Source organism: Dipodomys merriami, unplaced genomic scaffold (genome assembly GCF_024711535.1).
Source record: "Dipodomys merriami isolate MVZ:Mamm:240054 unplaced genomic scaffold, mDipMer1.0.p SCAF_137, whole genome shotgun sequence".
Classification (NCBI taxonomy): domain Eukaryota; kingdom Metazoa; phylum Chordata; class Mammalia; order Rodentia; family Heteromyidae; genus Dipodomys; species Dipodomys merriami.
The window spans coordinates 828,175-855,025 of NW_027202682.1; the positions used below are offsets into that span (position 1 = coordinate 828,175).

General features: G+C 49.0%; 1 protein-coding gene across 2 annotated transcripts in view; it reads right to left on the reverse strand.

Moving 5' to 3' along the window:
- Positions 1–26,851, reverse strand: part of LOC138825367 (GATOR1 complex protein NPRL3) — a 35,312-nt gene that overhangs the window by 6,104 nt on the left and 2,357 nt on the right. For both annotated transcript variants that reach the window (XM_070019820.1, XM_070019821.1), the window contains exons 2-8: positions 26,613–26,682; positions 23,365–23,494; positions 21,503–21,577; positions 15,583–15,736; positions 12,650–12,731; positions 5,746–5,883; positions 2,434–2,590 (exon numbers count right to left, since the gene is read on the reverse strand). In XM_070019820.1, the coding sequence (XP_069875921.1) occupies positions 2,434–2,590; positions 5,746–5,883; positions 12,650–12,731; positions 15,583–15,736; positions 21,503–21,577; positions 23,365–23,494; positions 26,613–26,682 (806 nt within the window). The remainder of the gene's footprint in view (positions 1–2,433; positions 2,591–5,745; positions 5,884–12,649; positions 12,732–15,582; positions 15,737–21,502; positions 21,578–23,364; positions 23,495–26,612; positions 26,683–26,851) is intronic.

Sequence of the window (26,851 nt, forward strand, 5' to 3'; positions counted from 1 at the left end):
CAGGCCCAGAGTTCAAGCCCCATAACCGACAAAAAAAAAAAAAAAAAATCTCACTTGTGGGACTATGAAGGTGGCTCAGTGGTAGAGTGCTTGCCTTGCATGAATGAGGCCCTGGGTTCAATTCCTTGGCACCGCAGAAGCAGAAAAAGGTGGAAGTGAGGCTGTGGCTCAAGTGGTAGAGGACTTAAGCTGAAGAGGGACAGCGCCCAGGCCGAGTTCAGGCCCCATGACTGACCAAACTAAGAAAAGAATCTCACCTTCTTGCCCAGGCTGGCTTCAAACCATAATCCTCAGATCTCAGCCTCCTGAGATCTGGCGCCCATCAAAACTTGTAACAACAACTCTTTGCTACTCTCTGGATTAAAATGGACACGAGAGCCGGGCGGTGGTGGCTCACGCCTGTAATCCTAGCTGAGATCTGAGGATCGCGGTTCAAAGCCAACCCGGGCAGGAGAGACCATGAGACTCCTATCTCCAATAAACCACCAGAAAACCGGAAGTGGCGCTGTAGCTCAAGTGGTAGAGCGCTCGCCTTGAGCTGAAGAGCTGAGGGACAGTGCCCAGGCCCAGAGTTCAAGCCCCACGACCGACAAAAAAATAAAAATAAAATAAAATAAAATGGACACGAGTAACTTTAAGTCATTCTGTGGCATGCGTAACTGATACAGACGTTTCCCAGAAGGCCAGGACCACCAGGGCTCCCCACAGGGACACTGAGCAAAGCAGCAGTCCCAGAGGCTGGCAAGATGAGCCAGCAAGGCTGGGCCCCAGGGACTTCCACACAGCCATCCCAGTACCAACCCTGACTGCACAGAGCTCAGCAGGGGGCGGTATGAAAGGAAACAATAAGCCGGGCGCCGGTGGCTCACGCCTGTCATCCTAGCTACACAGGAGGCTGAGATCTAAGAATCATGGTTCAAAGCCAGCCCAGGCAGGAAAGTCCGTGAGACTCTTATCTCCAATAAACCACTAGAAAACCGGAAGTGGTGCAATGGCTCAAGCAGTAGAGCGCTTGCCTGGAGCTGAAGAGCTGAGGGACAGCGCCCAGGCCCAGAGTTCAAGGCATCACGACCAGACAAAAAATAAATAAAAAATAAACAGCCCTCCCCACCCCCAGGCAAGGCCAAGACCGAGAAGTGAAGGAGACATCAAAGGACATCAACGCTTTGTCCAAAGAGACTTTACAGTCACTCACCCAGCACAGACCCATCAGACAGTCTCGCAGTATAAAAAGTGGCCAGCTCCTTTCTAGTGTTGGCACAGGATGTGAATACGCTCACGGCTGCCTCCCCCATGGCCTCCCCATGAGAACAAGGCCACTCCCACTCCGCAGGTGTGCTGGAGCAGCAAGTCCGGGACGGCCCTGTCTGGAGGACACGGAGCAGGCAGGACAGGCTCTGCTCACAGGATCCTGGCCAGCCCAGCAGCCAGGCTGGAACACAAAGGCAGAATCTGCCAACTGCTCTCAAAGGGAAGAGGCTCTTCATCTTCCTATTGTTTTGGTGCGAGTGCTGGGCTCCACCTCAGGCCCTATACTCTCACTCTCAAGGCTGGAGCCACATCTCCAGTTCTGGCTTTTTTTGCTGGTTAATCTGAGATAATCTGGGTGCTTTTCTGCTCAGGCTGGCTTTGAATCTTGAGTTGAGTCTCAGATCTCAGCCTCCTGAGTAGCCAGGATTACAAGCCTGAGCCACCAGCGCCCAGCAGGGAACACCTATTCTGAAAGAAGGAATTTAAAAACAGCTTGCGAGTCTGCCAGGCACAGACCATGGTCATGCCACCCCTTCCCAGACCCACACCCCTTTCTCAGACCCACACAGCACCAAGAAACCGCCAGAAGGGGACAAGCAGGCCTGCACCATGCTGTGGCCTCATTCGAGTCCCAGGGTGGGTCTGCTGCCCCCTGGTGGCTGTCTGGTGGGTCTGGCCACCCACAGGCTCTGGCTCACAGCCGCGGCACAGATGACCCCAGAGCAACCCAACCCCTGATGGAGCTTCTTTGCGTCCCCTCTCCCCCTTCACTAAGCAAGAAGCAGGCATTTACACAGCCAGCCGAAGCCAGGCTATGAACACACAGCGTAGTGCCGTGCTCAGGCTGAGGCAAGTGGACTTTACCCGCCACGTGCTTGGCCACGAGCTACTTGTGAGGCTCCCTGAGCTATGGATGACCTGTGGGAGTCAGCTATGATACCCTAAGTGCCCTGCACTCCCGACCCGCCCCACCCAGCCTGGGGATCGCTCCTCCAGGCTCAGCGTGGAAGCAACCCTCTCCTTTATCCCACAGCGTGCCTAACCTCTCCTCAGCAGAGGAGTGAGCTCCCGTGGGAGCCACGCTCATTCACTACAGTCCATGCAGAAGCTCTCAGCCAGACAGGGGCCCTGGGCATGCCACAGGGCATGCCCGATACCTCCCGACTTCACCCCGAGGCCTACCTGCAGCAAGGCCAGGTCGGCATCCTGTGAGAGCTGCTGCAGGTTCTTCACGGGGGACGTGGTCTTGATCACACGTACCAGTGCCGGGGAGCAGTCAACAGGGAGCTCGGCCAGCAGGGACTTCTCATCACTGAGGAGCAGCAGGGCATGGTACGGGCTGAGAAACAGAGTTAAGTAATGGTGTGTGAGGCTGAGGGAGGAATCAGAGAGGCGCCTTGAGAACTGCAGAGGCCGTTTGGGGAGTGAGTACCAGCAGGAGCAGGGATGAATACGAACAAATATGAGGCAGATGCTGGTGGCTCACACCTGGCCTCCTAGCTGTACAGGAGCTAAGATCTGAGGATCTGGATTCCAAGCAGCCCTGGGCAGGCAAGTTCATGAGACCTTTATCTCCAATTAGCCACCAGAAGATGGCGCTGTGGTTCAAGTGGTAGAAAACTAGCCTTGAATGAAAAAGCTCAGGGACAGTGCCCTGGCCCTGAGTGCAAGCCCCAGGACCAACAAAAAGGAGAGGGGGGGGAAAAAAAAAAAAAATATATATATATATATATATATATATATATATATATATAGTCAGAGTAGTTTATTTTCATGTATGAAAGTGGAACAGTAAGAACTGTTTATATTGTTTTAAGAAGGAAAGAATTGTTTTAAGATAAAGAAGTAGGCAGTGCCAATGGCTTACATCTGTAATCCTAGCTACTCAGAAGGCTGAGATCTGAGGACTGAGGTTCAAAGCCAGACTAATCAGGTAAGTATGTGAGATTCGTTATCTCCCACTAACCAGAAGAAAGGAAAAAGCCAAGCTGGGCACCAGTAACTTACACCTGTCATCCTAGCTACTCAGGAGGCTGAGATCTAAGGATCATGGTTCAAAGCCAGCCCGGGCAGGAAAATCCTCAAGACTTTTTTTTTTTTTTGTCAGTCGTGGGGCTGGAACTCTGGGCTTCGGCACTGTCCTTGCACTCTTTAGCTCAAGACGAGCGCTCTACCGCTTGAGCCACAGCGCCACTTCTGGTTTTCTAGTGGTTTATTGGAGGTAAGAATCTCACGGACTTTCCTGCCTGGGCTGGCTTTGAACTGTGATCCTCAGATCTCAGCCTCCTGAGAAGTTAGGATTACAGGCGTGAGCCACTGATGCCTGGCTTCTGTGAGACTCTTATCTCCTCTAAACCACCAGAAAACCAGAAGTGGTGCTGTGGCTCAACTGGTAGAGTGCTCGCCTTGAAGAACTGAGGGACAGCGCCCAGGCCCAGAGTTCAAGCCCATAACCAAAAAAAAAAAAAAAGTGGAGCTGTGGCTCAAGTGGTAGAGCTATCCCTGAGTGTAAAGGTTAAGGGACAGTGTCGAAGCCCTAAGTTCAAGCTCCAATACCAGCATGTGCCCATGCACACAAACACACACACACAGATAAAGGAGAGGAATAGAGGTAAGTGTGAGCTGGACAAACTATATGTACATACGCAATATCACAATGAAATCCTCCTTGTACAACTCATATGTACTAATTTTGTTGATGTTGTTGTTGGGGCTTTAACTCAGGGCCTGGATGCTGTCCCTGAGTTTTGCTCAAGGTTACTGCTCTACCACTTTGAGCCAGAGTGTCATTTCCTTTTCTTCTGTTGGTTAATTGGAGCTCAGTCTCACAAACTTTCCTGCCTGGGCTGGCTTTGGACTACGATCCTCAGATCTCAGCCTCCTAAGTAGCTAGGATTACAGGCGTGAGCCATCAGCACCTGTCTACTACTTTTTTAAAAGAAAATTTACAAGAATTACTGTTATTCCCAAGGAAAAGAAATTAGAACAAAACACAAGAGGAAGAACTGAATACCTCACCAATTCCACATCCTACCCCTGGGATCAACTAGTATGTTTGCTAATTGCAGAAGAGTGAATTTCCTCCTGAGGTAATGGTCCCAAACCCAGGAAGAGCAAAATCCCCTACACAAACTGAGAACAGAACGACATAAACAGATACGCTGAGCAGGGAGAATGGGAGAAAAAGCATCTGACCTGGAGAGCTAATTGTGGGGGTGGGGAGGAAACTGTCAGTGCTTTGTTTTCTGTGATTTCCAAATGTTCTAGAATGTGCCAGGATCTCATTTCTTTCTTTTTCCTTTAGATATTGGGAATGGAACCAGAGTCTCATGCCTGCTAGTCGAGTGCTCCATCCTTGAGCTACAACCCGGGCTCCAGGCACGCACGCGTGTGCGTGCGTGTGTGTGTGTGTGTGTGTGTGTGTGTGTGTGTGTGTGTGTGCACGCATGCAAGAGACTCAAATCTCCAATTAACCACCAAGACAGCTGGAAAGGCACCTGTAACTCAAGTGGTAGAGCACTAGCCTTGAGCAAAAAAAAGGTCAGGGACAGTGCCCAGGATGGGTATTAAAAAAAAGTAATAATAATAATTTCTTTTTTTTTTTTGTCGGTTATGGGGCATGAACTCTGGACCTGGGCACTGTCCCTGAGTCTCTTTGTGCTCAAGGCTAGAGCTCTGCCACTTAAGCCACAGCACAACTTCCAGTTTTCTGGTAGTTAATTTGAAATAAGAGTCTCATGGGCTTTCCTGCCTGTGCTGGCTCTGCACTGCGATCCTCAGATCTCAGCCTCCTGGGTAGGTAAGATTACAGGCGTGAGCCGCTGGCACCCCAGCGCTCTCTCTCGCCTCTCCCTCCCCCTCCTCTTTTGTGGGGCTTGAACTCAGGGCCTGGGCGCTGTCCCTGAACTCCTTTGCTCAAGGCTAGCGCTCTACCACTTTGAGCCACAGTGCTACTTCCTGTGATATAGTCTGACTTACTGGAGCTCTGGGTTTTCAGCACACTATGCCACACAGCCTCCTGAGTGGCCCAGCCCAGCATGGGGAACAGACCTTGGCAGGGAGCGGCCTCACCCAGCAAAGCAGTCTGGAAGGGCCCAGGAGAAACCGAGGACAGATCATTTCTGGACAGAACCAGATACAAAAAACGTGCTTTTGGGGCTGGGAAGGCGGCTCAGTGGTAGAGCGCTTGCCTTGCATGCCTGAGGCCCTGGGTTCGAGTCCTCAGCACCACGTAAGAAAAAAGAAAAAAGCTGGAAGTGACGCTGTGGCTCAAGCGGTAGAGCGCTAGCCTTGAGCTAAAGAGCTGAGGGACAGCGCCCAGGCCCAGAGTTCAGGACCCACGACCAGACCCCCCCAAAAAACAAAAAACAAAAAAAAAGTGCTTTTATTAACAGTGGAGCACTTCCTGACAATTGTTTGCATTAAGAAGAGAAGAACTGTGGGATAGAAGAAGCTGTGGAGTCTTGAGAAGAAGGCAGAAGGAGGGTTTCTTACCGGATGGCTTTCAGGCTCCGCTCGATGGCCTCGGGGGGAATCAGGCTGGAGGCTGTGTAGTGGATCTTGTGCGGCAAGCAGAAACTCACCTCCAGCCAGCTGTTGATGTGGAGCCGCACCACACCGGACGTGCACAGGCTGGTGGAGAGTGGACACCATTACTGCAGGAGACTTCTACGCATTCACATGGACTCTTTCTAAACACGCACACATCACTATACTGGCTCAAGGGCATTGCCTAGTACAGTGTTCTAGGAACGGAGGGCGTTGCAGGCCACGTCAGGGCAAGAAAGCATGTTTTCAAATCTCAGTATAGTGAAGATACGAAAACATGCAAAGAATACATACATACAAATTAATTTCTGGAGAGCCTTGGGATTGCAGTCCAACATGTCTGTCACAGCTCTAGGAGAGCCCCTATATCTTTCCTACAGACTTAAAGCAGCACAGGCATTTAATTCAGCAGCGGCTGCCTTCCTGGGGCCCTGGCAGACACAGGGCACCTTGTGAAGGGTCTTCAGCCTACCCTGCACTGAAGTAGGCAGCCAGGCACGATAGGGTCTGTTACCAAAGAGAGAACAGGTAAGGGCAAGGGGGGCTGTCAAATCCCCTAGAATGTTATAACTGTATGAAACAAACAAGCAAACAATAAAAGCGAGCTGGGCATTAATGGCTCATGCCTATAACATTAACTATTTAGGAGGCAGAAATCTGAGGATCATGGTTCCGAGCCCATCTAGTAAGAAAAGTCCCATGACGGGCTGGGAAGGTGGCTCAGTGGTAGAGCGCTTGCCTTGCATGCCTGAGGCCATGGGTTCGATTCCTCAGCACCACATAAGCAAAAAGAAAAAAGCCAGAAGTGGCTCTGTGGCTCAAGTGGTAGAGCGCTAGCCTTGAGCTAAAGAGCTGAGGGACAGCGCCCAGGCCCAGAGTTCAGGCCCCACAACCGGACCCAAAAAAAAAAAAAAAAAAGAAAAGTCCCATGAAACTCTTTATCTCCAATTTTAACCCACGAGTAAAAAAGCTGGCAGTGGAGGTATGACTCAAGTGGGAGAGCAGCTAAATTGAGTGAAAAAGCCAAGAAAGAATGGAAGGACCCGAGTTCAAGCACGAGTACCAGCACCAGAAAAGAGGAAAAAACAAGACACAAAGTGCCCGCCGCCACCCACCCCTCCATGTGCTAGCTGCGCATCTGGTGCCAGGCCTGTGGACACCAAGCCGTGGATACAGAAGCAGCTGGCGAACCAGCCCCAAGACTCCACTGCCACGGAGAGAGCCTCTGGTTCCCTGTTCTCTCAGTGAGGCCAACTCAGGTCTTTTGGACTCCAGACTACGTTCAGGCCCCACCTGGCTCCTCACTTCTTCCGCATTCCAGGCCAGACAATGAGTAGACCCTGTAGGCTGTACCAGCGGGCATGCACACAAGGTAGACCTCCCCAGGACCAGCCGGAGCTGAGCTGGGCGCTGACGCCTGGCAACCTCAGGGTCTACTCTCCTCGCAGCCCAGGGCTCCCACCTGGGCTGCCCATTCAAGGCTCTGCCCTACAGGACCTGTCCATGCCTCCCCATCTCACTTCCAGCCCCATCCTCAGGTACCCGAGGGTCCCTTCATTCCTCAGCCTCAACTCAAGCACCACATCCCAACACCTGACTCCTGCCCAACACTGGCCACAACGGGCTCATCAGAAACAGACCTGCAGGCTTCCTTGGTCAAACACCAGGCACGTGGTGGCTCTGAGAAGTGTTACAAATGGAGGAGAGGGCTCTAAGAACTGTGCTAGGCACTATGGGCACACTCTCGCCCAGGAAACCCCTTCCTTGACCACAGTTCCATACTGGACATGTGTCCCTGCAGGCTGCTCCCAGGGGAACCGCAGCCAGGAGGAAGGAGCTGTGTGGAGGTCCATGGGAGAAAGAGTTGCCTCCCCAGTGGTGCCCACTAAAGTGAGTTCTCTTGGATCTCTTCCTTTCTCTTGTGTGTGTGTGGGTGGGTGCTGGCTTAGGGGCTTGAACTCAGGGTGTGTCACGCTCCTTTAGCTTTTTTGCACTTGGGACTCTACCACCTGATCTATGCCTTCGGTCTAGCATGTCTCGGGTTAGCTGGAGATGGAATCTCACAGACCTTTCTGTCTGGGCTTTCTGGCTGAGATCCCCAGATCTCAGGCTCTCCTAGGTAGCTACGATTGACTACAGGAATGAGCCACTGGCATTTAGCTGGAGATAATTCCTACAGCCTCTTCCCTGAAGCTCCCTAAACACCAGCTCTGAGTTACTCTCAGGCAGGAACAAGAGACGGGGAAAGGAAATATGCAAAGAGGATGTAACACATCTGTGCCCCTCCAAACAACCCTGTTACCTTTTCCTCAGAGATATCTAGAAAATCCATGCCTGCCACTCCCCGAGACTCAGAACTGCTGAGGAAAAGGGCCATGAGTAGGGCTGGCAGGTGAAGGGTGTTCCCAAGAAACACACGAGATAGTTCAGTGAGTATCAAGATTTTGGAACAAACACTTCTTGTAGATGCTAAGTATGACTGAGAAAACAAGAGACCCACAGAGCTTTACCCTCTGTAGCCAAGATGTTTATGGCAGAAAGCTCCCATCAAACCCTGAGAAACTGCCTGACCTCCCAGGAGTCAACGATCCCATCATGAGAGATCTGCCCCAGGCACCGAGGTCCCCTGCTCCCTTGACAGCACCCACACACAGATGGGAAGGGGAGGGAAGGAGGCCTCAGACTGCGGCAGCAATCTCTGTGAAAACAATGAACTCCACATAACTTTCCACATGGTCAGAAGTTAAGCCAGGAGCCACACTCAAATCTGTCAAGAGGAAGGGAAAAGTAAGGTTTGTCCTTGTTTTCTCAGAGTTTATGCCCTGAAATTTTTCCCGTTAAGCTTCTGCCTTTATTTATTAACAGGGTGCTTCATTGTTTGGTCTGAAAAAGCTCTGCAGGGCCATTAGAAATGACAAAATAATGGCATTTGCAGGGAAATGGATGGAGCTAGAAGGAATCATGTTGAGCAAGGTAAGCCAAGAACGAAGAGACAAACAGTACATGGTCTCCCTGATAAGTGGATGCTAAATCCAAAATGTTAGGTGATATGACAAAACTAACAGGACTTAAGAAACAAAGAACTCCCACTCATCTGGTTGAACCACTACCAAATATCCCCATGCTGCTGATCACATATATGGTATATAACATGTGAACACTGTTATATATTACAGACTGTGATAGACAATTTGCTCTAGGAAAGCTAGAATGAACTTGTGACTTTAAATGAGCATCATTATTCCACAATACTGTGAATTTCCGGAAATTATGTAATCACTTAATCACAATCAAAAAAAGAAAAAAAAGAACCTCGGGGAAGGGAGGGAGGGAGGGGATGGTAGGGGGAAAACAATGGAAGGGGTAACAATGTTCAAGAGGAAGTGTACTCATTACCTCACTCATGTAACTGTAACCCTCTGTATAGTATCTTTACAATAAAAAAAAATTTTTAAAAAAGCTCTGCAGGAATCCTGGCCCCCAGGCTTATCCAACACTTGCACAGCCAGAGAAGCCCAACCCAACCTGCAGCAGCAGATAGACGCTTCTGCCAGAACCCTGCGTCCTGATAGGATGACTGGGCACGGACGGCAGGGGTTCAACCCCCCACACCAGACAGCTGCCGCACAAGCTTATCCCACGCTCCACACGTCAGCCTCCAGCCTTCTCCTAACAACATGGCTCACCTGACTGCAAAGTCGAGTTTTGGCCTTAGCTCTGGTCATTGCTCTTCCTACCACCTGTGTTAGGCAGGAGCCGGCCTGCGCAGGACAGACCTGTCCTGCAGGTCATGTGTCCTCTGCACCCCCATCCCTCTGCCCTGCTCTCCTCCGAGCCAGGCTGTCTAAGAGGAAGGGGTAGGACCAAAAGATCTATATCAAAACTTCAAACAAAACTTGTTTTGAGACAAGTTCTTGCTATATAGCCCAGACTGGTCTCAACTCACAATCTCCTAGTGCTAAAATCACAGGCATACACTGCCACAAACAAAACTTTACCCACAGGTGTTTTTTTGTTGTTTTTTCCTTTTTTTAAAATTGTGAAAATAACATACAGACACCTTCCTGTACACTGACAATGTACAGCAGAGAGGGAAATAAAGGAAGCAACCCCATTCACAATAACCCTCCCAAAAATAAAATATTTAGGAATTAATCTAACCAAAGATGTAAAAGAACTATTTAACGAAAACTATAAAAACTTAAGAAAAGAAATTACAGAAGACACCAAGAAATGGAAAGACCTTCCATGCTCTTGGATAGGCAGACAATATACTGAAAATGGCAATACTGCCAAAATTAACATACAAATTCAATGCAAATCGCAATGACGTACATTTCTGAAATACAGAAAACAGTCCAAAAATTCATATGGAACAACGAAAGACCTAGAATAGCCAAAACAATTCTAGGCAAAAAAGACAACACAGGAGGGATCTCGAAGCTGGACTTCAAACTCTACAATAGAGCCATAATAACAAAGACAGCATAATACTGACACAAAAACAGACCCGAAGACCAATGGAATAGAATAGAAGACCCAGAAATAAAACCACATGCCTACAGTCAGCTGATATTTGACAAAGGAGCCAAAGACATACAGGGGAAGAAACACAGCCTCTTCAACTACTGGTGCTGGGAAAACTGGGAGGCCACATGCAGAAAACTAAAAGTGGACCCCATGCCGGAGGCCAGTGGTTCACGCCTGTAATCCTAGCTACTCAGGAAGCTGAGATTTTAGGATCACAGTTCAAAGCCAGCCCAGGCAGGAAAGTCTATGAGACTCTTATCTCCAATAAACCACAAGAAAACCGGAAGTGGCGCTGTGGCTCAAGCGGTAGAGTGCTCATCTTGAGCTGAAGAGCCCAGGGACAGCGCCCAGGCCCAGAGTTCAAGCCCCATGACCAACAACAACAACAAAAAAAAGTGGACCCCAGCCTATCACCATGTACCAACATCAACTCAAAATGAATTAAAGACCTTAACATCAAACCTGAAATCTCTGAAACTACTGCAGGACAGAGTAGGAGAGACACTTGAACTTATAGGCACAGGCAGGAACTTCCTGAACAGAGTCCCAGGATCACAACAAATTGGAGAGAGACTCGACAAATGGGTCTACCTTAAAATAAAAAGTTTCTAGCCGGGCGCCAGTGGCTCATGCCTGTTATCCTAGCTACTAAGGAGGCTGAGATCTGAGGATCATGATTCAAAGCCAGCCTGGGCAGAAAAGTCCGTGAGACTCTTATCTCCAATAAACCACTAGAAAACCATTAGTGGTGCTGTGGCTCAAGCGGTAGAGCGCTTGCCTTGAGCTGAAGAGCACAGGGACAGTACCCAAGCCCAGAGTTCAGGCTCCACGACTGACAAAAAAAAAAAAGTTTCTGCACAGCTAAAGCTATAGCAACCAAGCTATAACAACCAACTAAGCGGGAAAAAATATTTACCAGCAATATATCAGTCAAGGGGTTAATAATCCAGTATATACAGGGAACTCAAGAAAATAATCCCTCCCAAACCTAACTAACCAATTACTAAATGTGTTTTCTGCCAGTTTGGGGGCTTGAACTCAGGGCCTGGGTGTTGTCCTTGAGCTTCTTTTGCTTAAGGTTAGCATTCTACCACTTGAGCCAAAGTACTACTTCCAGCCTTTTCTGTGTATGTGGTACTAAGGAATCGAACCCAGGGCTTCATGCATGCTACATGGCTACACTGAGCCACCTTCCCAGCCTTCTACTCAGCTTTTGATAAAAGTAACAAATTCAAAAGGATTCCTTTGGAATCTCCCTCTCTAATCTCCAATCTCACTAAGCGTCACTGCTTCTGTTTTTTGTTTTTTGTTTTTTTTTTGGGTCCGGTCGTGGGGCCTGAACTCTGGGCCTGGGCGTTGTCCCTCAGCTCTTCAGCTCAAGGCTAGCGCTCTACCACTTGAGCCACAGCGCCACTTCCGGATTTTTTTCTTTTTGCTTATGTGGTGCTGGGGAATCGAACCCAGGGCCTCATGCATGCAAGGCAAGCACTCTACCACTGAGCCACTTCCCCAGCCCCACTGCTTCTGTTCTTGTGTTGATTGTGAGGCTTGAATTCAAGGCCTAGATGCTGTCCCTAGAACCATGGACTTTCCTGCCTGAGCTAGCTTCAAACCGTGATGCTCAGATCTCAGCCTCCTGAGTAGCTAGGGTGACAGGCAGGAGCCACCAGCGCCCAGCAAAGAGAGGATACTGGAACAACAAGAAAAGCATCGGTCAGTTAAAAAAAAAAAGGGGGGGGGGAGCACACACCTGTCATCCTAGCTACTCAGGAGGCTGAGATCTGAGGATCGCGGTTCAAAGCCAGCCCGGGCAGGAAACCCCATGAAACTCTTAGCTCCAATAAACCACCAGAAAACTGGAAGTGGCGCTGTGGCTCAAGAGGTAGAGCACTAGCCTTGAGCTGAAGAGCTGAGGGACAGCGCCCAGACCCAGAGTTCAAGCCCCATGACTGACAAAAAAAGAAAAAATACTTTCAGGCTCTCAAACAACTTAAGGTTCATTTTTCTTTTTTAAGAAAAGTCTGGGGCTGGCTTGTGGCTCAAGTGGTACTGTTTGCCTAGCAAGCAGAAGACCCTGAGTTCAAACCCAAGTGCTGGAAGGGGGAGGGGAGGTCTGGAGATGCTAGAGGTGGAAACTATCATGTGAAAAATGTATTCCAAGGTCACTTCTCTTTAGAAGGACCACATAGCTGTTCCTCCCTGTCTGGTCTGTTCTCACCCCAATCACCACACTACTCAGCAGAGACACACTGCAGCAGTGCCCAGCATAAGGGACTGGACCAGGAACAAGAGGCTCAATGAGCACGTCCATTTGCCTTACCTGTCATAAGCTTCCTTGAGGTCCCTGGCCAGCTTGCACTTGGGCAGGATGTGATGGAACGGAGACTGAGGCCCTTCATCTCCTGCAAGAGTCACAACAGAGAAGGACATGAGAGCTTCCAAAGCAAGGAAACACACGTAGGCCCCAATAGAAACTATCCTTAAATCCAGTCCAATTCCAAAAAGGTTTGAATGACTTTAATCCAAACAATAGGAAACTCTCATTTCTTTTACAAAATATGTGCATCCCTGTGAATTAAAATCAGACTTAAGCTGATTTGTTTGACCACCTATACATGGCCCTACAACCTCACAGACAGGAATAGGCAATTTCACCGGTCACTCTAGACAAACTGTCTGAGACTCCATCTTCTGTCCTAGTGATCAAGTATTTCCAGGCTACACCTCAATCTTCCTCCTATGTGTATGTGAACGTACTGTTTTTCCAGTACTGGGACTTAAACTTGGAGCCTCATACTCTTGGCCCTTTCTACTGACTGGCACTCTACCACTTGAGCTATACCTTCACTTGCAGCTTTCAGCTGGTTAATTGGAAACAAGAGTCTCCCAGGCTGGTACTGAACCACAGCTTTCCAATCTCAGCCTCCTGAGTAGCTAGGATTACAAGTATGAGCCACTAGTGCCAAGATAATGCAATTCATTTTTAAGATGGCAATATTGGCCTAGCACTGGTGGTGGCTCAAACCTGTTCAAAGCCAGCTGGGAAAAAAAAAAGTTCATGAGACTCTTGTCTCCAGTTAAGTACCAAAAAAGCTGGAAGCAGGGCTGTTCCTCAAGTGGTGGAGTGATAGTTCAGGGACCTGCACACACAGAGAAAGATCGAAATGCTGTATTAATCCTTCTCCATCAATCTCTAACAAAAAAAATTATACTTCAACTGAAATTTTCACTTCTAGTGATAAAAAGTCTTTTTTTTTTTTTTTTTTAACCAGTCCTGGGACCCTAACTCAGGGCCTGGGCACTGTCGCTGAGCTTCTTTTGCTCAAGGTGAGTGCTCTACCACTTGAGCCACAGCACCACTTCTGGCTTTTTCTGTGTATGTGGTGCTGAGGAATCGAACCCAGGGCTTCATGCATGCAAGGCAAGTGTTCTACCACTGCGCCACCTTCCTAGCCCCCAAAAGTCTCACCTTCTAAAGAGAATCTTTTTTTTTTTTTTTTTTTCCCCAATCAGTCATGGGGCTTAACCTGGGGAACAGGGGCTGTCCCTGAGCTTCTTTTGCTCAAGGCTAGCACTCTACCATTTTTGAGCCACAGCACCACTTAGGTTTTCTGGTGGTTAACTGCAGGCTAGGAGTCTCATGGATTTCCTGCCAGGGCTTGCTTTAAACTGGGATCCTCAGATCTCAGCCTCCTGAATAGCTAGAATTATAGGTGTGAGCCACCAGTGCCTGGCTTTAAGAGAATCTTTTTTTTAATGAATTATTATCATAATTATAATTAATAACTGACCAAAACAGAAAGTCTCTTTTTTTCTTTTTTGTCTGAGACCAGGACTCAAACTTGCTTTCACTCATTGAGTAGTACTCTATACCACATGAGCCATGTCTCCGACCCCAGAAAATCTCTTTATGTGTGTGTGGTGTTGGGGATTTTTTTTTTTTTTTTTGTCGGTCGTGGGGCTTGAACTCTGGGCCTGGGGGCTGTCCCTCAGCTCTTCAGCTCAAGGCGAGCGCTCTACCACTTGAGCTACAGCGCCACTTCCGGTTTCTTGGAGATAGGAGTCTCACGGTCTTTCCTGCCCGGGCTGGCTTTGAACCGCGATCCTCAGATCTCAGCCTCCTGAGTAGCTAGGATTACAGGCGTGAGCCACCAGCGCCCGGCTGGGGATTGAACCCAGAACATTGAATATGCTAAGCAAGTAGTCTACTACTACTTTCAGTCATACATTACAAATTTTAACATTTAATTTTCAAACCAAAAATGTAAATTTTTATTGAAAATGCACTTAAAGTATACAGTTTTTATTATTTTTCTTGAGGGGGAGTTGTTTTTGGCAGTCATGGAGTTTGGCGCTTGCCTGGTTTGCTAGTTTAGCTGGCACTCAACCTTCTGAGCCATACCTCCAGCCTATTTTTTGCTTGTTATTTTGGAGATGGAATCTTACAGACTTTCTCTTTTGCCCAGGCTGGCTTCAAATCTCATCCTCCTGCACAGCTAGGGTTATAAGTGTGAGCCACCAGCTTGTTTCTTTTCTGCTAATTTGAGTATGACAATCACTGCTTTTACTTGTAGCTACAAAGTCTGATTAGTTGTGTTTCTCACTTTCTATTCTGTAGGGAGCTGCTAGCCTTAGCAAAGTGGGGTAGAGCTAGCTAGCAGGATCCCTCCATACTCTGGCACCTTTGGGTATGCCAAACATTGTCCAGTGATCCACCAACAAAGGTTATTTTTCATAACTAGTTAGATGCTCCAGCAATTTGGCTAAAAGCCAAGAATCGAACCCACCCACCTCAACTTTCCCAAGTCTCCCTACCCCAGGACACGTCCAATTGGGAAATCAATTTAGGCACATAAATTCAGGCAAGTGGATCTAAAACTGGGCTTCTGGGAGTCTTCCTATACAGGGCACTATCAGTCCAACAGGAAAACCACACAACTCCTGAACCAGTTTCCGACCTGCACATCAGGACAGTCCCTGATCCCAGGTTCCTCCAATGCTGTAGTTCACCCCTGATGGCTGTGCTCTGTGGCCTGGGGAGGTCTCTGGAGGCACAGCGCTTCTCTAGACTCGGGCACCCTTTGTGACAAGTATTCCTAGAAACAGAGGGCCAGTTCATGGGACCATCTTTTAATGCTCATGCTTCTTCAAAATTAAGAGTCCAGAGCCACTACCTGGCTCTACTCCAAAGATTTCCACACCACCGCAAAGCCCACGCCGGCCCGGACGGTGCTCGCCCACCGCCGCACTCACCCTCCGCCATCGTGGACACCTCGTCCTGGAGCGCCAGGATCAACTTGGCCTCCCGCGTGAGGTACTGGCAGCGGCGCTCCTCATGCTGCAGCACGGTGGCGATGCGCCTCGACAGGCTGTGCAGACAGCTGATGACGGACGGGTCCGCACCGGCCTGCGGAAGAAACACAGTGGCAGTGCACTGGGCAGGCTGTGCCGACGGCTGGTGACGGACGGCCCGCACCGGCCTGCGGAAGAAGCCCTACACAGACTCAAATAGCCAGACACAGAGCTGAAGAAGACCTAACACACAGTAACTTAAAACATGAAGAAAGCCTCTCCACTCTACGTGCTCAGGCTGCTCTCCAGGCCACTAGCATGGAACCTCCCTGGGCCCTCTGAGGGCATCCACAGAAGTGCTGGTGTCAGTCACACCCTCTGTTGTCGGGAACCGCTGCCCAGGGGGCTGTAGAGATGACCCTGTGGGGGCCCCATGTCAGAAATGTAAGCAGGGCACAGGTCCAAAGCTATGGGATCCTGGGTCACAAGTCCTAATCTGAGGAAGAACCACCAATGACTGAGTTGGGGAAACTAATCCAACCGTGCTGAGAACAGCCTGGCCTGAGCATGGCTGGGTGTGAGTGGCCTGTGGTATGTAAGAATGCAGCATAACAGCCACATTGCCACAGGCTCACAGTACAGTCACAGAAGCACCATGCTAACTGTGTGGCCTGGATTGAAATCCACACTCAGGGTTAGTGTGCCCGTCAGTCCCTGACCCTGTGCCCCCTCTACACCAGAGTAGGGACAAGGTCAAAGGAGCAGGCGAGAGTGGCCCTTCCCCCTCGAGAATCTATCAGGGGCCAAAGTCAGCAGGCAGGTGTATCTGCCCAGGCCAAGAGTAGAGCCTGTCACTGTGGGGTCTGTGAAGATGTGCCAGAGAGCAGATAACAGAACCCACATGACTCAGTACTTCTCTTCTGAAGGCCGACAGGGATGCTGAGTCATACTACAGTGATGGGGTGGGGAAGGGAGAGGGGCAAATGGCACCACTGATTAGAAAGAACCCCGGGGGCTGCCTTCCCTTTATCAGGCAGGGCAGTGCCTGATCATGGTTCACATCGAGACTTCAGGCTCAAATACCTTGTTCACCTGGATGTGGAAGAAGTGTTCAGAATTCTCAGAAGATCCCAAGTTCACACCCAGAACTCACGTGAGGCAGACATGCCAAAAGGCAGCCATGCTTCCCCTTCGGCCCAGGGCACTGCCTTCACCACGACCGAGGCACTCACAGGACAGAGACAGTAGCCGTGAGACAGCACACACTAGTGTTTGTGTAAGAATGCCCTCACTAGCCGGGCGCTGGTGGCTCACACCTGTAATCCTAGCTACTCAGGAGGCTGAAATCTGAGGATCGCGGTTCAAAGCCAGCCCGGGCAGGAGAGACCGTGAGACTCCTATCTCCAATAAAGCACCAGAAAACCGGAAGTGGCGCTGTGGCTCAAGTGGTAGAGTGCTCGCCTTGAGCTGAAGAGCTGAGGGACAGCACCCAAGCCCAGAGTTCAAGCCCCATGACCGACAAAAAAAAAAAAAAAAAAAGAATGCCCTCACTGCACCAGGCTAGCTATTCACTGTGTATGCTGCTCTCAAGGATGGCCTGCACTCAACAGACACACGTCAGGCCCACATCCCTGCCTCAATACTCCTTCTGCACCTACAGTGGATCAGAGAAGCACGCATCAAGCCGGGCGCTGGTGGCTCACGCCTGTAATCCTAGCTACTCAGGAGGCTGAGATCTGAGGATCGCGGTTCAAAGCCAGCCCGGGCAGGAAAGACCGTGAGACTCCTATCTCCAATAAAACCACCAGAAAACCGGAAGTGGCGCTGTAGCTCAAGTGGTAGAGCGCTCGCCTTGAGCTGAAGAGCTGAGGGACAGCGCCCAGGCCCAGAGTTCAAGCCCCACGACCGACCAAAAAAAAAAAAAAAAAAAAAAGAAGCACGCATCTCCGTAGCTACTCATATGATAGGAAGCAACACCAAGGTTACTCCTGAGACTTTCTCACACCTCAAATTTGTATTTAAATGTAACCAGGCTTTCAAAGATAATGTCCTGTGTGCAGGATATAGACACAAATACAATTGAGCCATCTGCCCAATGGATACAGAATGTATGACATGACAAAGGGAGAAGAGAGCCTGGAGAGCACAAGCCCACCACACATACATGCACACGCATACACATGCACGTGTGCACACACGCATGCACGTACATACGCACGCACATGCACGCATGCACACATGCACACATACGCACACACGCACACATGCACACATACGCACACACGCACACATGCACACATACGCACACACGCACACATGCACGCGCGCACATACACACGCACACACACATGTGCACCAGGCTGGCTGGGTGGTGTCTTGCTTCAGACAGGCCAAGGGGGGTAGTATTTTCTCAGTCAGGTAGTTCCAATGAATCAGGTACTAATGAGTACCACCAATTATTGTAAGTTTTGTCAAACGTGTAAAAAGTATCACTGCATAATACAAATACATTCTGTTACAGATGTGTTCTGAAGCATAAAAGAATGGACAGACAGGTTTTGGACTTGCCTTGAGATAGAGAGAGAGGGAAAGAAACAGACAGAGCCAACGGGTATGAGTCCTCAGAGACAGGCATATCAGTGTAAAAAAAAAATCTACATAATCATGAAGCTATTTGTTATCTTAACAATATTCCAGGGGTAGACTGTTCGGTCTCAGGGCCTATATGTTCCCTTACCAAGTACTGTTTTCCAGAGACCAGAGCTGGCATGAATCCGAGCAGGCGGGCCTACAGCTGCTTCTCACCCGCTGGCCTGCCCCGGGCACAGGCGCAGCGCGTGCGTAGCATTCATTATGGTATGTTTATTCATTCGGGTTTTTTCCTTTTTTTTTTTTTTTTGAGCTATATGCATGCTGTTATCATGTAAGAAATATAAGAATACTGTGAAGATACAGAGGCTGCAGGAGAGGATCAAGCACAATGGCAGATCACCATCCTATCCTTCAGGCCAAGGACAGCCACCAGTAACAAATTTGAGAAGGCGTTCTGGTTGGGCTGTTTGTCTGCAGTGCTGGATGGGAAACTGCTCCACTGAACTACACCCTGAGACAGGACAAAGCATTTGGTATTCATTTTGGTCCCTTATTTATCATCAGTTTTGTGTGTTTTGGAGGTTTTTTGTTTTGTTTTATTCTGCTTTTGCCAGTACCAGGACTTGAACTCAGGGTCTGGGCACTGTCCTTGAGCTTCTTTGGCTCAAGGCTAGCACTCCACAAATTGAGACATAGTGCTACTTCCAGCTCTTTCTGTGTGTGTGGTAGTGAAGAGGTAAACCGAGGGCTTAATGCATGCTAGGCAGGAAGTCTACCACTGAGCACATTCCCAGCCCCAGGTATCCAGTTTTAACAACTAGGTTCCCCTTAAAAGCAGCTTTTCTCTACAAGTTTGATTTTTGGGGTTTTTTGGGTCAGTCATGGGGCTTGAACTCTGGGCCTGGGCGCTGTCCCTCAGCTCTTCAGCTCAAGGCGAGCACTCTACCACTTGAGCCACAGCCACTTCCGGTTTTCTAGTGGTTTATTGGCAATAAGAGTCTCATGGCCTTTCCTGCCTGGACTGGCTTTGAACCAAGATCCTCAGATTTCAGCCTCCTGAGTAGCTAGGATTATAGGCATGAGCCACCATGCCCAGCTACTAGTTTGATTTTAAATAGTGTATTTCAAAGGCATTCCATTATTTTATTATCAGTAATTTACTATTTACTATGTATTTCAAAGTCCCATCATAATATAAACCAATCTTACCCTGGATACACTTTTTTTCTTTGTGCTGGCCCTGTGGCTTATACTCAGAGCCTGGGTGCTGCCTCTGAGCTTCTCTGCTCAAACTAGTGCATTACCTCTTGAGCCACAGCTCCATTTCTAGTTTTTTGAAGGTTTATTGGAGATAAACAGTCTCAGGGGCTTTTTACCTGGGCTGGTTTCAAACATTAATCCTCAGACCTCAGCTTTCTGAGTAGTCAGGAATTTAGGCATGAGCCACTGGCACTCAACTACAGTTTATTTGTATCCTTTCTACTTTGATAGGCCTATTGGAAAGGCATTTCCCATAACTAGTGAAGACAACCTCAGACAGAGCTAGAACTATCTTAAGAAATAATGAGAAGGGCCGGGAGCTGGTGGCTCACGCCTGTAATCCTAGCTACTCAGGAGGCTGAGATCTGAGAATCGCGGATCAAAGCCAGCCCGGGCAGGAGAGACTGTGAGACTCCTATCTCCAATAAACCACCAGAAAACCGGAAGTGGCGCTGTAGCTTAGTGGTAGAGCACTCGCCTTGAGCTGAAGAGCTGAGGGACAGCGCCCAGGCCCAGAGTTCAAGCCCCACGACCGACAAAAAAAAAAAAAAAGAAAGAAATAATGAGGAGGGCTGGGAAAGTGGCTCAGTGGTAGAGCGCTTGCCTTGCATGCCTGAGGCCATGGGTTTGATTCCTCAGCACCACATAAGAAAAAAGAAAAAAGCCGGAAGTTGGCGCTGTGGCTCAAGTGGTAGAGCGCTAGCCTTGGGCTGAAGAGCTGAGGGACAGCACCCAGGCCCAGAGTTCAGGCCCCACGACCGGACCCCAAAAAAAAAAAAAAAAAAGAAAGAAAGAACGATGAGCTGAGCACTGGTGGCTCAACCCCTATAATCTAGCTACCCAAGATGCTGAAAGCTCTTGAGGCTGAGACCTCCAGCAGAGGCAGGAGAAAGTTCTTGAAAAAACTGGAAGTAAAGCTGTGGCTCGAGTAGTACAGTGCCAGCCTTGACTGAAAAGCTAAGTGCCAGTGCCAAGGCCCTGAGTTCAAGCCCCAGAATCAGCAATAAAAGAAAAAGAAAAAAATTGGCTTGAACTGAAGGCATGGCTCAAATGGTAGCATGTCAGCAGCAAACAAGAAAACCAAGTGAGAACGAGGTCTCTGAGTTTGAACCCAGTACCAAAAAAATAAGCAGGAAAATGTCATGTCAAAACCAGCTTTACAATGTCGGTGTGTGTGGGGGAGGGGGGTATGATTGGGTGGGGGGGGGGAGGCTAGGAAGGGAGGTGAAGGGTAAACAAAGGAGGAGGCTGCAATGCTTGGTAAGAAATGTATGCATTATCCTGCCCATGTAATTGTAACCCCTCTGTACAGTATGTTCTCAAATAAAATAAAATAAAATATTAAAAAAAAAAAGCAGGAAAAAAAGAAATACGCAGAACAAATCCAGAGACAGGAAGTAGACGGGTGAACTCCAGGGTTAAAGGCAAAGAGAGAATAAGGACTAGCTAACTGCTAACGAGTTCTCAGGCACTTTCCTTTAGAGGGGGAAAGTATTCTGGATCTAGACTGTGGTGATGAGTAATGATGACTGCCTCCAACTCACAATCCTCCCGTCTCAGTCTATGATCCAAAACGCGGGGATCACAGGCATGTACTACCACCGCCGGCTTCAGTAAAGATTAAGACAGGGCCGAATATTTACTGTAGCTCAATGGTAGAGTACTTGTCTACCCTGAGAGCCTAGGTTCCATCCTCAATACAATAATAAATAACATTTAAATTATAACCCATATTACATGTGTTTTACAGGGAAACAGGAAGTAGAGGTGTGGCTCAAGTGGTAGAGTGCCAGCTTTGAGGAAAAGTCAAGTGAGATAGTTAGAGCCCCTGAGTTCAAGTACCAACACACACACACACACACACACACACGCACGCACACACGCACGCGCACACACACACACACACACGCGCGCACACACACACACACACACACACGGGAAACAATCAGGGTGAGTTCCATGGCCCCATCACAGTCTGAGCTCTGAGGCAGCAAGAGTTTCACTGAAATGGGTACATGCAAACACTCACCCTTAGTGCAAATACCACATTAAAAAGAATCATAGTAGGTGCCTCCCTCTTCGGGGATGGATCTGTTTTGGAGACCTGGAAAAGAGACATAATCCTAATAAATTGAGAGGTATGACTTTACAAAGACAGGCATCTTGGGGGGGAGGGGGGAGGCTGGGAAGGGATGTGAAGGGTAAACCAAAGGAGGAGGCTGCAATGCTTGGTAAGAAATGTACGCATTATCCTGCCCATGTAATTGTAACCCCTCTGTACAGTATGTTCACAAATAAAATTAAATTAAAAAAAAAGATACATCAGTACATCACCTTGACAATAAATTAAAAAAAAAACACACACACACAAAAAAAAAAACAAACAAAGACAGGCATCTAGGGCTAGTATACTTGGGAAAGAGCCCCAGAGAATTTGAGAAAGAACCACCTGGGGTTTCTGAGAAGTGACCAGTGTGTCTGTTAGAGGAACTGCCTTGTGCACAGGAGTGACGGGTAATCCAACAGAGCCCAGACACAACAGGTCTGGAAAGGAGCCCACATCTGTGGAGGCCCAGACCCATTCCCTGTTGCTATTCCTGGAATCCACTTGCAACCACTCAGGCTGTTGGCCAGGTATGGCCACTGCTCAGAATCATCTAGAGATGAGAAAATGCTAAAAGCCAACAAAGGCCTGGAAATCCCTGAGGGAGACAGCCAGTCTCCCTAGAGCCAAGTCCTTCCTTACTCTGTGCTCCCAATTTCTGCATCCGGCTACCTTGGGTCACACGCACCAAAGCATTCAAACGCAGCACCGCAGGGCACAGCACAGCTCTACAAAGCCAACTGCAAGTGTTGCCACTAGGAGGCGTCAAAGCTCTGCCTTCAGTTCTCTCGGCCACCCAAGGAAGTACCCATCCCAGTTCTACAGGGTGACTGCCAATCTCCCCTCCCCTCTGACCACCCGGTGAGGAGGGAGGTGCTCCAAGGTGCCAGACACATCTAAACACCTCAGTGGTTCTTTTCAGGAGCTTAACTGTGGAGAAGCCTTGCAAATCACAGAACAGAGCCTCACACAATTTCTGGATTGTAGAAATGCAGGTGAGTCATGTGTATCCTGGAAACCCTTCAGAATCTGAGTAATGCTGGCACTGACCCTGCCTGTGTGCAGAGCTCACTGGAGGCTGGGGTGTACAGACCCCTCAGGTACCAGTTCTCCATCAGAGAACATATATCCAAAGCTTAGTAAGTGCAAAGTGGTAAGACTGGCTATGCGGGCTGGGAAGGTGGCACAGTGGTAGGGCACTTGCCTTGCATGCCTGAGCCCCTGGGTTTGATTCCTCAGTGCCACATAAGCAAAAAGAAAAAAGCCAGAAGTGGCGCTGTGGCTCGAGTGGTAGAGCGCTAGCCTTGAGCTGAAGAGCTGAGGGACAGCACCCAGGCCCAGAGTTCAGGCCCACGACCAGACCCCCCCCCAAAAAAAAAGACTGGCTATGCACAGATGATTTAATAGAAACAGTTCTAAATTCAGGGGTTTGAAAGATGCCGGTAAACTCATTCTCTTGTCCTCCTCAGGAGACAGACACCCCATGTATAAAAGGGACAGCCACAGTAAATAGAGACCTAGAATGTAAGTGGCAAAGGCAGCTGGCAGGGAGGCAGAGGGGAGCTGAGCAGTGAGAGTGCGTGCCTAGGATGTAGGAAGCCCTAGGTTTGATCATAGCACTGGGGGGGGGGGGGGGGTGCAGCCAGTGGCCCATGAAGTTATAACAAGCCCTGGCTGGGTCTGGCTGCCTTCACCAGAGCCCTTATGAGCTCAGATTTGAAGCCCCCAGAGCCAGACAGGGCCAGGCCTGCCTACCCCAGGCAATCCCAGCTGCCCAAGGGCCCTACCTGCCCCAAAGCATGCTGCAGTAGTGTTGGGTGCCCCACAAACCGCACATTATCGATCTTCAGTTCAAACTTTTGGCCACACATTTCAGACTTGGTTGCCAAAATGGTTGCTAGAATAACATCTGAAAACCTGAAAATTAAAAGAGAGGATGACAATAAACTAACCACATATGCTAGTACCCAACACCCCTAAATGGGAGGGTCTCGGTGGCACTGCTCTGCCCCAGGGCTGATGGGCAGGTCTTGCAGCAAGCCCCAGGTTATGGGTGTAAAATCACCAGAATTACAGGTAAAAGGCAGGAGACGCACAGGCTGGAGGCATGTGCTGCCATCTCTTGCATGCTGTAGGAAATTAGGAGAGAAACACCTGGAGTGTGCGTTGACAGGTGGATGTGGTACTGACCTCAGGGGAGGAGCCTCTCCCAGACAACACTCAGGCTGCTGGACTAAACCTCTGGCTCAACCTCCAGGACCTCTGCCCTGTCCTACAGTGCTCAGTGATGGGTGTGGACTGCTGAAGGCCTTTCTCAGGGCACAGCTGCCCAGCCTTTCCCTTATCCCAAACCCTTAAAGCTTTCCACATTTTACGCATGCCCTGTGGCAGGACCGGAGGGAAGCACAGAACCGGCTGCGGTGAGGAACTGGGAACCACTCAGATGTGGGGAGGCCTTCAGCTCTTCCAAGGTGCTTCTGTGTGAGCCTCCCCATTGGTAAGCCGGGCCTCCTAGCCTGGAGGACCCAGATAAGGGAGCCTCCTGCAGGAGCAGAGCACTGGGTGTGGGGCTGCCTCTTATCTCAAGAGCCCAAGGACTGGGGCCTCTGCTCTGGACGCCTCGGTGCACTCCCCACTGTTACTGACTTGGGCCTGGAAGGAAAACACTTGTGCTCACCAATCCACCAAAGAAAGCATTTCTAATTCCCAGGTCAGGAGGGCATCATGTCTTGGGGAAAGTGGCTCCAGTGTCCCTAGGGCCATACTCTGCCCCAGATAAGGAGATCTACTTAGTCCACAATCCTGAAAAGTCAGCGAGACACAGATATTCCAGTGTGCTTCTTCTTTCCTAGAGTATGCTTCTCTCCTGGAGGCCGTCCACTGGAGGGAGGGGGACTAATTTCATCATAATGAATAATCAGTCTCAGGAAGGTCAACTTCAACAGCTGCTGTAGCACCACTCAGATATAGCAAACAGTAAGCTGGGCACCAGTGACTCCCGTCCTGTAATCCTAGTTACCTGCCTTTAACTAGCCTTGAGCACAAAAGTTCAGGGACAGCACCCAGGCTATGAGTTGAGTTCAAGCCTCAAGAAACTCTGACATCAAAAAAAAAAAAAAAAAAAAAAGAAACTCTGACATCCTCTCTCCTCCCTCTCTCTGTCTGTCTCTTTCTCTCTCTCTCTCTCTCTCTCTCTCTCTCTCTCTCTCTCTCTCTCACACACACACACACACACACACACACACACACACACACACACACACAAGATAAGCTAGGGTTAAAAAAAATCTAGGAAGAAGGTCATTGGGTCATATCCAAGTACTAAATAGGGCTTTATGAAGGGAGGCAGCCAGGTACCAGTGGTTCACACCTGTAATCCTAGCTACTCAGGAGGCTGAGATCTGAGGATTGCAGTTCAAAGTCAACTCTGGATGAAAAGTCACCGTGAGACTCTTATCTCGATTAACCATTCAAAAACTGGAAGTGGCATTGTGGCTCAAGTGGTAGAGCGTTTGCCTTGAGCACAGAGAGGCTCAGCACCCAGGCCCCGAGTTCAAGCCCACAACTGACAAAAAGTAACTAAATAAAAGAGGGAGGCAGTCAGAAGCAAGAACCCTGATAATGTCAACTGATACACGGACAAAATGCAAGAGAAGCAGCTGTGGACGTTCCCAAGTGGGCCTCATGCCGGTGGAGGGCCTCGGTGTTCCAAGCCCGGAAGGCTCACGCTACTTCCCAGCCTTACTCCAGACCTGACAAGATCCTCCAACCACCCTAGGGCACCTGGACCCACAAACAAACCAGACTGGTCAGAATGGGCTGCTGTGTCTCTTGTACAGTCAGGGTATGGTCAAATCTTCCAACATTAATTTTGTTGAAGACTTTCTAGAACTTTCAGGACCTATGGGCAATTCCTAGGTCTCCTTCCTCAGAGCATGCTCGCTCTCGGAGTCTTAGATGGAGGCACCACAGGCTTTCTACAAAAGCCACACTGCCCCCTTAGCCTGTCATGTGTGTGAGGAACCCGCAGTGTGGTAGTTAAGTCCAGCAAACACTTCTGCTAGCCACTGGCTCAGTACCAGTAACTCACACCCGATCTAAACAAACTCTCTACCATCCACCACTGACTCGGGATTCAGAAGTAGCAGAACCCAGGGCCTCATACATGCAAGGCAAGCGCTCTACCACTGAGCTACCTTCCCAGGCCCATTAATAAAATAAATTCTAAAGAGAAGCACCCCATGGTTTTCCTTCTTCATTATATTAAATACTGAACTAATTATCTTGAAAACATCCTTTATGTCATTTCATCTTTAAGTCTCTGAAAACCAACTTCAGGAAGTAGGTACTACTGGCCTTCCTGGGAAACTCCTTGCACAAGAGCACTTTCTGAGCAAGGGAGAAGAGCAGGAGGGAGTGGCTGTTCTGCTCCAGGCTGACCTGTAGCATAGGTAGAGCACCAGTGTGCCGCAGTAAAGGCCTCCTAGGGGTCTGTAACAGATAAATTTACTCCAAGCTACCATCTTTTTTTTTTCCCCCCATATTGAATCTTGAAACTCAGGGCCTGGGCTCTGTCCTCTAACCTTTTCACTTGAGGCTAGTGTTCTACCACTTCACCCTAATCACCACTAGAGTTTGGCCACCCACAAAGGCCTGGATAAGACTGTGTTGTACTTGGACACCTGTATCAAACCTTTGGTTACCTTTTTGAAGAATGAAGTCTAAGAGCAATAAAGGGGTCTGCTTTCTTCTATTTCCTCTGTAGCAGATAAACATCCTCATAGACATGATCTCATCTGTTTTCAGACCTGCTTTATCAACCATACAACCCATAGCTAGTGTATGTGCCCAAATTATTCAGCAAGCTAAAGAGCAGCAGCAGTTCAACCCTCAGATCTGCCCTATCTGGAAATACCCAATGAATTAAGAAAAGGGACACCCGAATTCTCAGGGGACAAACAGTTTAGTCCCTAGGACAGTGATTCTGCCCAGACTTAGCAGAACCAGACCCAGCCCATGGTGACAGAGTGCTTACCGGGAATCACCATCCTGGTCATCAGCATGGTCACTTGTGTTGTTAACAGCGTATCTGCTACGGGGCTTACCTGAGGAAGGGCAGAAAGGGGAGAAGGGCTAAGAAAGAGGGTCTCTAACACAGGAGCATTGTGAAACTATTCAAACCGATGCTTTCAAAACACTGTCTAGTCACACCATGGAATATTACTCATTCACTAAAAAGGAATAAACATGCAAGAATGTAAAACATGAGTTGAA